The following is a 12,485-nucleotide window of genomic DNA, read 5'->3' on the forward strand; positions in this document are numbered from 1 at the left end:
TATTATGCATCCATTTTTCATATACATAATCATCCATGTGTGGCTATCCATGAGGGTAACTTTCCTTTTCCAGAAGCCCACAAAATCCATCACTTACAAGCTTTATTTATGGAAACCCTTGCACAACTTTTGGGGCATGCTGCAGTTTTGAAGATGCCCAGTGCCATGACCATGGAGGTGCCAAAGGGCAGCAACACCTCCAGGACAACCCCACTGCCACTCCAAGCTCAGGACAGAGGACACTGAGAAGGAGAAAGCACATTTTGTTACAGTCACATCTGTATTTATCCTGGTCAGTGAGAAATGTTTGTCTTCAGACTAACCACAGCACTGCTACAAGGTGCAAATCCATGTGCTCAAGCTGGGTGGTTTATGGCAGATTCTTGTATTTCATAACTGGAGAGCAGCCCGTACAGAAGCTCTTGGCATTAGCTGGATGCTGCTATTAATATATAACATCCCTTAATAAAAAGCTAGCATTTACAGAGTGCTCAGGCAGATTTAGACCTGGGGAGTGCACATACCCATGGCACACTAAAAAAGCTCTACTAGAGGACAATGGTTTTGTGGATGTTTTCACAAAACATAACTTTACTAGTTTGAAAATAGTTTTCTATTAAAATAGATCAGTGACTTGATATACTTTCAAGGATGTAACCTGTACATCTCAGAAACTAATCCTGAAGGATGGAAAGAAAACTTCTGAGGACTGATATTTACCTGCACATCCCTACCAACATCACCTTCATGTGCTCCCTGCCACAGGGTCCTGACCTGTCCCAGCATCCTCAGCCAGCTGTGTCACCTCCCTGAAGCTCAGCCTCCTCCACCAAACCTCTCTGACCTACAAGCCCTGCCAAATTCTAAAGCCCAATTTATGATGCACTGCAGATCTTCTGGCACAAAAGGCACAGGTTAACTGACTCTTAAAGCTGGTATAACCTAATTACTATCACCATCAGAAAAATAAATCTATCTGACTTGAGACAAAAATAAACATTAAAATTAATAAACATAAAATCCCAATGTAGAATGGGAAAAACATTTCAATTCAGAATGGAGAGACTTAGAGACATGCAAACAGATATTTAAAAGCAATCCATTTCAGAACAAAATCATTGACTAGTCCATTACAAAGTCATCCTTCTTCCTCAGTTTTGCCCACCTGCTATTGCTTTAAATGACTCTCCAAATGTATTTAATTACAGTGATAAACAAAGACCCTTCTTGGATTTCTGACACCTCATTACTTCTGTTATGGCTGGTTATTATAATGCCAAATCAAGGCAGCAGCTACTGCACCTACCTGCAGTGTAGCTGATAAAAACTCATTATTTACTTGCACACCAAAATGTCACCCAGGCAGTACGTAAGGGCAGGAGGAAAAGCTGAGTGGATTGGAACTCTCCTTGCTGCACACCTCCAAGTCTGCTCCACTTCCTGCCGTGCAAATCCCGATGAAGATGTGGGAGGCACATCTCCAGCTAAATCTGCCTTATTTAATGCACAGTATTAGGTTCTGCTGTGCCACCTGGTGTTACATCACATCACATTTGATATAAAACAACACCGTGTGGGTTTGAGTTGCTCCACTTACACCAGCATTTAGTACCAAAACCCAATCAACATAAGGTGAAAACAAAAAAAACAACACGAACTTTCAAAAACGCAAGATAAGGAGGGGAAAAAAAAACCCTACAGAAAGAGTTTCAGAGCTCTCATCTTTCATTTGATAAGCAACCTCCTGTTTTATTCTCATCTCAGATCCTACTGCTTTCTGCAAGATAGGATGGTCCTGGCAATAAAACATCCTGATGAGGAGATTTCAGCCATGTTTTTTTCTTCCAGCATTCAGCAAATGCTTTGGTTTTCTTACTGATGCTAAAGCAGACCCAGATTCCCTGCCACAGAAAGGCAGCCATGCATGAACGTGCACACCACCACTATTGTGCTGTCAGCACACAGGACTACACAAGACTGACATTATTTCCCTATTCCAAACATGTTCATTGTTCATCTCCTTAGTAATTAAAACACATGTTTCATTCTGGCCTTAAAACATACTTCATGAAATAGCAGAAAATCTTAGACGATTGTATCAGCCCTTGAAATAAATGCAAAATGTGTAACAAAATGCCAAATAATGAATCAGCAACTGTTCTATCCTATTTTACACTTCCAAGCAACTCTGGAGCTCTGATGACACATATATCTGGGGGACACAAGCTATAGCACAGATAGGCCATGCTGCCACAAAAATGCAGGGTAGCTCATGTAAAGAGGATGCTGACCCAAAAATCAGATTTCACAGGCATCTCTTAATTTGCTTACTCATTTCTAGGAGAGAATCAGTGAAAATGGAGTTAATGAAGGGTAGCTGAAGGGAAAACATTTGGGCCTCGAATGCCTAACAGATTAGTGTCAGCAATTCACATGTATCACACCAGCAATAGCTGGAAATTTTGCAGGCAATTAAAATGTTCATGCCCCAGCAATACTGAGTCTCCTTCATTGTCAGAACTGTAATATTATAAAGCTGCTTCCTTTGGAATCAAGTGTTCATAGGTCAATGTGATTTGTTTGGACTTTCTTAACCTCCCATGGTTTAGGAAAGGCAGTTGAATATGAATACTAAAGCTTGGGAAAAAAAAAAAAAACAAAACAACAAACCAAGAACTGAAAAAGAACACTTTAATGGGGTATTTTTATATCTAGAATTTTAGGAGCTTAAGGTAGGACTTTTGCACATGTGGGCTTTTTGATATTAGGCGTTGTCAATTACTATTTCAACTGGATGCCTTGTACTGAAAAACTCCAGCAGGACCTGGCAAAGTTAATTCATTAGTTCCTGCAAATGCATTATTTAGATGAATGTTAGGAACATACATTAAACTATTTTGTGTCTGAGAAAGCTACCAACAATTACCCTTAGTGGCTGTAGCATCCATAGGTGTGAAAAACCTAGGTGAAACCCTGCTGCCTCCTGGAGTCTAATGGGAGCTCTGCCATGGACTCCAGCATCACCAAAAACCCCCCACTTTGTGTTTTTGGTAAGCAAAGTCATCCCAAACCTCACAAATTCAGATCATCAAAAACAAACTACTAATGTCACTAAGATTAACACCTGTAAAGCACTTTGAAGGAGAAAAAACACCACGTAATCCCAACATATTACATTATTTATCAGACGACCTGATTTTAAATGTTAAGTTCGGCTTATTTTTATCACAAAGAGAAAACAAGTTTCTGCTTGCTTGCTTTACAAAACCAATTACAGTGATCAGTGTATGGTGCTGCATAACAATACACAGCATTGTCCCAAAAAAGGCATATCTAACATTCCCGAGCTGCTGCTGGAAAATTAACTCACACACTGGATTGAAACACATGCACATAAGCAATTCTAATGAGGGGTATGGCCTTCAAACTTCCTATTATAAATACCTAAACTTATAAAATTTCCTTTATTTCATCTTTTCCTGACTTCAACTGATTTTCCTATCTGCTCCTTGATAAAACTACTGCCTAATCAGAATAAGGCTGTGAGAGAATAGTGAATGTTACATCAAACTTGCTTTAAACTTTCTTTAAAATCTCAACAGCTTCTTTTGGCCTTAGAATATGATTCCAGTCAATAGAGAGAAGAGAATAACAAAGAGTGACTTTGTGGTTTGGAAAAAAAAAACTCAGCTACTCCCAGCTAAACGTTCCCCCAGTCCTGCTCCTTCCCTGCACCTAAATTTTAACAATGCCTTTTTACTAGGATTGTCTGTTTTCAGAAAATGGCAAAAAGGCACAATGCAAAACTTTTTAAAACATCTCATTTCTAACACAGTTTGTAAACCAGCTTCACTAATCTGATTGCCTTCTTGCCAGGCAAAACTCTTTAAAAGAAACAGTACAAAAATAAACAAGAGGAAACAGTTGAAGACAGATCTTTAAATGCCAAATGGTATTCCAAGTTTAACCAGGAAATCTGTAACTCTGGAATTACAAATTGATGACCCTGAAACATAAAGTAATGAACATGAAAAATAAATCTTGGCCTTACACATGGACATGTATTTCTTTAAGCACACTGCAACTCTGATTTCCTAAATAAAACCTAAATAAACTCCAGTGAAGGGGTGCCTATGAGTCTGGATGGTATTATTTGTACTACAATATCAGGTATTTTTCAGCATATGGCTCAAAACAACCTCTACTGAGTGACAAATTGAAAGATTCAACAAACAGGTTTGGTGGAAGATACCTGAGTAGAAGGTACCAGGAACTGGTGGTGATCGACAGAAGGTAGGACAAGGAAAAAAAAGGGCGATTTGAAAAGGGATTTTTAAAAAGTTTAGAAGTCAAAGTTTAGAAGTCAACTGAGCACACCAGAGGGCAGAAAGGAATTAAATCTGCCTCTGTTCTGGGGGTCCAGGGAAGGAACTGCCACAAGAAAACCAACCATGAGGGTGGCAATGAACGATGCCTGGCAGCAGCAGCTCTGTGCTTGGCCAGATGGGGTCCAGGGAGCTCCGAGATAAAAACACAGCACAAAGACCTCAGCACAAAGCTCTGCTCCCTCTGTACTGGAGCTGAAAACACTGCTGGAAATGGTGAACTTTTCTTCCCATTCCACAAGCTTTGGCACTGGCAAACGTGCTCTGTGGTAACCATCAGATGACTCCCAGGTTGTGATTTTTGTCCCAAATGCAGTTTGGACTCGCTTTCCCTCTAATTCAGCAGCTGCTAAGATAGTTTGAAACTTTCTGGCAGCTCGATGCTTAAGTGGCATGACTTTCAGCTCACTCTTCACTGCAAGCCTAAAGGGCAAACAGAAGTGAGTGGCTTGTTCAAAAGAGTTCAAGTCTGCACTGAATAGCTGATTGCAGCTCTAATTATACCACGGTTTTACATCATTAGGGATAGCAAATGAAAAGGAGCTGTAATTCCACCACTTTTTTTTTTTTTTTTTCCTCTTACCACTCAATGATCCAGTTCCAGCTAAAGAAAGGAAGAGAAATCTTCATTTCCAGGTGGGAATTCCAGCAAGGGAAGGTTCATGGAGCTAAGGAAACTCAATAAATTTGTAATTTTCTTCCATTGTTGCAAATTTTTGTTGTAGTTACATGTGTCACAAGGAACTTCTTAAACCTACTGACTTGAAGACCACGTGAACAGGGCAATTGGAACAGACTTCTCCCTATTTCCACCAACCTCACTGCTTCCCACAAGCACCTTTCATTCAATTGAACCATAAACAGGGAATTTACCATGGACTTTTACATGGAGGTAAGACTCAGGTACTCACTGATGAGCATTTAGACAAAGAGATGTTGAATTGATTCTTCTTCCCATAGAACACATTTAGTGTGTATATATATTAAACTTTAGCATATATATATTTTTTATATTTAATATCTGTTTTTTTTTTTTTTTTTAGAAGATCTATTTCCATTCCCCAGTTTGACATGAGTTTGGCACTAGGGAAAGCAATTAGAAATGGCACTGATTTGCACATGACATATGAGTGACATTTCACCTGTGTGCCTTTACTTTGATGTGGAGCAAAGTGGGAACACATCTTCCAGAGGATTACGTAGATCCAGGTTCAAGGTTTATGCTATTTTTGACCTTCCAGTGAATAAAAATGCAACTAAGCACTAACTGTGAGTGCTCTGAAGGTAAATTATCCGTTCAAACCTCTACAAACACTGCTCAGTGTAATTCTTGGAACTGAACACAAACTAAACACATATATTCTGGTTAACCTCAAGACTGACCTCAAAAAAGAGGGAAAAAAACATCCTCTTTAATCAGAGGCAATTCACAAAATATAAAATATATTAAAGTTTTCAATGAAACAAATATTAGATCTTAGTGATTCCAAAAAATACAGTGCAGTAGTTTTGCAGAATAACTTGTTCTGACACAGCCCCCCCACCTGTCCCAGCAAAGGCACAACTTCCAGAATAAAAGTCCCTTGGGAAGCAGGGAAATTATTGTGACAAAATGTTTCTTCTATTATGAATAGAGACTGTGCAGAATGGAGAGGTATTTGAGAATTGCTTTTTTCAGTTGATTACAGTGCATAGGCAAAGCTTCAATGACTAATGGATTTCAAGTGGCAAATAATATTACTTTGTTTCTTCGCTTTTAATTTTTTTTTTGTAGAAAGTACTTAATGTACTTGGTAGGTACAAGGTTAAAAGAACCTTTTCAGGCACAAACATTCAAAATAAAGTTGTACCTTTTGCGTCCGTCTTAACAACAATTCTTTAAAATAACTGAAGTATGTAATCACAATCTCAAGTGCAGGGATAAAAACATAAGCTTAATTCTGCATTTTGTAGCAGCAGCACTGGTTTACTTTCAGGTGCAGAGCTCTCAAATGGTCCTGCTGGGTTATCAAGCATCTCCTCTGCTGCTGCAGGCATTATGTCCTGTCCCCTTCAAATCTGCTCAGCTTCACCTTCAGGCCAGTAAAGCCCTCCTGCCTCCTCCAGTTTGACTTACAGGCTCTAATGGCTTGGCACCCCCTTCTCATTTCCAGTTTAAATTACTTGCAGCCAAACAAAACACAGTTGTTCAGCCAACTCCTTCATTTAAGTACCTTCTACCTCTCCTGCCTAATAGAGACAATAATTATTTTGTCCCCTCTGTCCCTTTATTTTGCTAAGCAAAAGCAGCTTTGCCAGTCAGCCCAACCAACCCTCTGCACACTGGGGGGCTGAACTCTTTCTGAACCCTTCATATCAGTGAGTTTTATCCACATATAGGTGAAACAGGAAAACAACAGCAATATGATTGATCCTGCAGAGAAGAGGAAGGAGAAGAAAATACAAAAAAAAGAAACCAGAACACAGACAAGGTAAATTTTATACAAGGCCTCTGGAAAGCAAATTCTCAGTGATCTGACTTTGTATTGAAGTATTTATCCCAATCCTGCAAACGATTTCAGATGACACATGAGCACACAGAAGGGGCATTTCAGCTTCATCTGTCCTGAAATCATCAGGATTCATCACCCTTGTGTTCCTCACTCTGAGGCAGCAGCAGGATTCGCCCTCTCCCATACAGCAGTGCATCAGCTGAACACACTTCACAGGAAATATTTTACAGGCTGTTCTCAGCAACTCTGCATTTGCATTTTAACAATTAGACCTCCTTGATGGGAGCGCACCAGTGGCTTGGAGCAGGCAGAGCCTTTCCTGTATATTGCACATCTCCTTCTGATAGTTTTCTGCTTGATTAGTAATCACTTCTGAGAATCCTTTCGACAGCTCTTGAATGCAAGCCTTAGCGTTGCAGGGATGCTTCCCGCACAGCGGGACTGAATGCAAGTGTTGGGCTGAAGGAAAAATGCTGACAGCATCTGAGCACTTTCCTCACTGGACACCAGAGGGAGGAGGAGGAAAGGACAAGTGACAGAGAAGCTGGAGAACAGCTTCAAAAGCCCTGAAGGAGCTTATCAGACACCCGAGCCAAATACATTTCTGCAATCGCACCAAAATAAACAGCGGCGCCTTGTCTGGGGACGGTGCTGCTGAGGGACTTGGCAGGGGTAACACGAGGAGAAGTGATGGGAAAGGACCCGAGAGCAGCAGCACTGAGGGCCAGGTGGACTAAAGCCAGTTCCACCTTTTGTTTTTTTAAATAGTTTAGGTTGTAAAGGTTCCAACTGCCCTGCTGGGCACAGGACACCTTCCACTATCCCAGGGTGCTCCAAGCCCCATCCAGCCTGTCCTTGGACACTTCAGGGATGGGACAGCCACAGCTGCTCTGGGCACCCTGTGCCAGGGCTTCACCACCCTCACAGGGAACAACTTTTTTCCCAATATCCAATCTAAACCTAGCTACTTCCAGTTTAAAGCCATTCCCTCTGTCCTGTCTCTACATGCTCTTGTGAAAAGTCATTCTCCAGCAACCTTGTAGGCCCCTTTATGTCCTGGGAGCTTTCTCCTTCCACACTGAGCAAGCCCAACCTCAGCCTGTACTCACAGCAGAGCTACTCACATCCTCATCCCTCTGATCATCTTGGTGGCCTCCTCTGGACTCGCTCCCACAGGTCCAGGTGGTTCCAATGCTGGTTCCCCAAGCTGGATGCAGTGCTCCAGGTTCTCACCAGGGTGGAGCAGAGGGGCAGAGTTCCCCTCCCACCTGCAGCCCAGGTGATGGATTTCTGGGCTGTGAGTGCACATGGATGGGGCATGTCCAACCTCTCATCCCCCAACATCAGAAGCTTTAAACAAACCAGACAGGTTTTGGTTCTGAGGCTGCTACTGTGCATAATCTGCTTGGCTTCTGTGCCACAGCTTGAGCAGCTTTTGGTCCAGCTTTCCTCTGGACATGTGAGAACCTTGTTTCAATAAATAACTGTGGACCAAGGCCACCAGGATCTCCAAGTTCTGCACCACAAGAGTGTGAAATTCAAAACTGCAAGTGCTCTGTGCTGAGATGGAAATGTGAGGACCTTGAAGGAGGGAGGGAGGCAGTTCAAGGAGACTGACATGGTACCTTATCTAGGAAGGTGATAGCAAATGTGGTTAGTATCTTAATTAAATAATAAAAAAAAAGATTCAACATGATTATCAGGGAACTATTTACTATTTTATTAAAACTAGGCTTTTATTTCCTCATCAAAACTTTTCATTATGCCTTCAAGGCTTTAGGAGAATTATTAAATGTCAGGCACAATTCAAATAATTAATATATGGTGTTACCAGATATATAAAACTCTCCAGGAGGATTAATAATAGCTGCTATTTTTCTTCCAACCATATTTTCTCCATAATACATATATTAATCATGAGAATGAAGTGCATTTAAAAAATCTCTCTACTACTGAAAATCTTTAAGGAACTCACACTTTGAAAATTGAAGAATTCTTAATTATTCTGTTCTCTGCTTTCTAATTTACTATCAAAATACAAAAACACAGTAAGCACTTGGAAAGAAAGGAGTATAGAAAAGGCAATGCTTTCTCCAGAGCTGCTATTAATTGCAGAATCAATGTATTCAATGGCTTGAAATAAGTCTTGGAAAACAACAAAACAGAGTTGTGAATTCAAGAAACAACTTGTCCCTTGTTAAAATGGATTGGCTTTTGGTGTTTACACAATCAAAACACTTCAGAAAAGTCAGCAGGAAAGTACTTTTACAGCACACACTCCCCTCAGGGCTGGCTGGGGGCTGTGCCCAGCACCTACTTGTCCCCTCAACTCTGCCTCTGCAGCAAGGTCATCCCCATCATCCACGGGGCACCCGTGTGTGTACTGTCCATAAAAACTCCATAAAAACCTGCATGGGACAGGGAGCACAGTGGGGACAGGCCTTTGTCCCTCTGAGAGCCCCAATGCCAGGCAGGGAGGGAGAGCTGACCCTTCTGCTCTTGGTTTTACACTCAACAGCCAACCTGGACTTTCCTGTGAGCTTGACCCTATCCAATAATCTCAGTCCACAGGTTAAAGGGGTGCTACCTCAGATTGCTTTACACTTACTATGTGCAGGGAAAGAGTTCCTGTGGATGGATAGACCACTGACAGGTTACTTGCCAGCCATGCTCCATGTGGGATGGCCTCAGCAGTGCTACCAAAAAATGAGCTCAGCTCCCAATGGCACAGCAAACAAATGTGCAGAAGTCACATTGCAATTGCTTACAACTTGGAGAAATTTAAATTATCTTCTATGCTCCCAAATGTATCCCAGGTATAATCCTTCCCCAGTGAAGAGTCATTAAGTATCTGATTTTGAACACTGCAAATTACAGAACATATTACCAGCCTTTTCCATTTCTCAGAATAGCTCAAGGAATGTCTATGTTCTATTTAAAACACTCATGCTTTCTAAGCATGAGACCAGGGTTTGTTATGTAAGCAAAGGTGTAACCACACCACCCTCCTGCCCCTTACCAGCTTTGTGTGCACGTGGGAACCTGAGCATCCCCCACAGTGCAACAACCCACGATAAATAATTTTAACCATCTATGGGACCTGACAACTGCCAACTTGGGGCAGTGACATTCCCCCTTCACACAGCCTCCTGAATATCAGGCTAGCCCAGAGATCCAAGGCTGTGAGGGGAGGAATATCAGGAGATGGCAAAGATTTCCAAAAGAGGCTCTTACCCCGATATACATTGGTTCAGCTCTTTTTATTCTGTGGTGTCCAAGGGGAGAGTGGGGCAAAAGAGGATGAACAGGGAATGTCAGGGGTCTATATAGACTTTGGACAGGGTGGGCTTCCCTGGCTCTCTGCCAACCCCATTGGGGCAGGAAGGAGGGGTCCAGGGTTATCTTGATCAGAGTCACAGGGCCCCAGGGAAGGGGGCACAGAGTGCCCATGAGCTCACTGTAACAGGGCAGTTCCCACACCTCAGGGAAAGAAAACATTTCTACAGAGAAGCTTAGGAGAGCACATCTTTAGTGGCATGCATTTTTCCCTTTTTTAATTTCAAGAAGAGGTGTTTGAAAGCAGTTTTGAAGACTTACCTCCTCGCTGCACCAGCAACGTGACTTCACTTCCCTTAGGACATTCAATCAGCATATCCACCACTTGGTTGTGAGTGAGGCTCTGCACATTCTTCTTGTTGACTTCGACGATGAGGTCGCCCTCCTTGAGGCCGCGGCACCGTGGGCTGTCCACGATCTGTTTCACTCTTTGGCCTCCCCCTCCGGGACTGTCTGCTATAGTAAACCCAAAGCCCATGGGCCCTTTGACTATGTGCACAGTTATGAGCTCAGGCTGCGTGGCTATGGAGGATGCCAAAGACACCGTGTCGTTGGGGTAGCCGTGGGGTCCGTTGGAGGAGACCTCAGCCGGGCTGCTGGGCCTCGCCTCCTTTGTGCCATTCACCTTCCCTGTTTTGCTGCTGTGGCTCGCCGGGGAGTCGTAGTTCTCCTGCCCGTTCACAATGATGGGCTCTTTGTCCAAAATCGCCACGGACGTCACCAGGCTCGTGTTGGGGTCGTCGGGGTCGAAGGGCAGGGGGTAGCCCCGGCACAGTTCGAGGTCCACGCTGGCACCGATGGGGATGGACTGGAAGATTTTCACCACCTGGGCGTGAGTGTGCCCCAGCACACAGGTGTCGTTCACGCTGACTATGACGTCCCCTGCAGCAGACAAGGACAGACAGACCAAGGAAATACATTTTGTGCACTGCAGGAAGGTGAGGGCTAGAGCCTGAGAGCAGATCTGCAGCTTCCACAGGTACCACTCACAGGCAATAGCAGCATTTCAGCAGAAGAAAAAGGAGCGGTGACACTTGGGCGAGCAAAAACTCTGTGGACTCATGGCATAAAGGCTTTATGTACATAAATGTATTTGGAAGTGAAAATGGAATTGGCTCATGCAAAAAATTAATGAATTTAAATGATGGTATATGGCCCGTTTCACAGCTATTTTGAAGTCCAGCTCTCACTGTTACACGTTGACATATGATAGAAACAAAAGTGCGAGCACATGGGAGCTGTAACAGAAGGCTCTCAAATACCAACTGCTCAAACACAGTGAGTGCCACATTTCATGCCTCCTACTTCAGCCTGAAATCCAGATATCGATTAAGTCATGAGTCATTTTATTAACACTGGGGCTGCAAAACAGGGATGTTAAGTGCTGTGATGCTCCAACTGAAAGTGAGGAGTTGTGACCTCAGGCAAAGCCTAAGTGGATTTCATAGAATCAAGGTAGAAAAATACCCCCAAGATCATTGAGTCAAACCATTAACCCAGCACCACCGTGTTCACCACTGAACTATATTTCTTATTTTGCAACTAAATTGTGGTGGACCCAATCTCTGGCAAAATGAATTTGCCCTTGGTGCCTCCACACAAGGAAATGCAGATTAGCCCACTGCTCTGCCCATTCCTTGGGAGTAGCTTTGGAAAGGGGCAAGCATCATGGCAGAGACACAAACACACGGTGGTGCAGCCCTACAAAAACCCATCATCCACATCAGGGAGCAGGAACCCATAGCCTGATGTGGAACCCCACAACTGCTGGCTCCTCTCCTCAGATAGTGTGGGGACAGCAGAAGCTGGCAGTGTCCCAGCTGGTATTTTGACACTGAAATGGAATTCCAACACATGAAGTGTCCTTTTCCAATATTTTGCATATATTCTCAATGTATCTCACTTCCTTTCTTGCTGATAGGAAAGCTGAATGCCTTTCCCCAAGAAGGGGGTGAAGACTACAGTCCTTTATGAATGGCACTTCAAACCAGCTGCAAAAAAACAAAGCAAAGTGGTAGTAATTTTGATATAGAACATGAGTACCTGTTTCCATTTTGCCATCCAACGCTGCAGGACCGTCAAGCACCAAACTTTTGATTTGGAGGAATTCATCTGGCTCATCTCCTCCAACGACAGTGAAGCCAAACCCCCTGCTGCTTTTCCTTAGCTTGGTGTGGATGAACTTCCCTTTCAACTCAGAAGGGTTTCGTGTAAAAAAAGGTTTCCCTGTGTAGGAAGTTTGGGAAAAAAATCTCTAAGCAGGCAGGCAAGA

General features: G+C 42.9%; 1 protein-coding gene across 21 annotated transcripts in view; it reads right to left on the minus strand.

The window, feature by feature from the left end:
• MAGI1 (membrane associated guanylate kinase, WW and PDZ domain containing 1) overlaps positions 1-12,485 on the minus strand; it is a 332,629-nt gene that overhangs the window by 42,360 nt on the left and 277,784 nt on the right. For all 21 annotated transcript variants that reach the window (XM_021551117.2, XM_021551108.2, XM_021551098.2 and 18 more), the window contains 2 exons: positions 12,257-12,439; positions 10,475-11,095 (listed from right to left, as the gene is read on the minus strand). In XM_021551117.2, coding sequence (XP_021406792.1) covers positions 10,475-11,095; positions 12,257-12,439 — 804 coding nt within the window. The remainder of the gene's footprint in view (positions 1-10,474; positions 11,096-12,256; positions 12,440-12,485) is intronic.

Source organism: Lonchura striata, chromosome 12, assembly GCF_046129695.1.
Source record: "Lonchura striata isolate bLonStr1 chromosome 12, bLonStr1.mat, whole genome shotgun sequence".
NCBI lineage: Eukaryota > Metazoa > Chordata > Aves > Passeriformes > Estrildidae > Lonchura > Lonchura striata.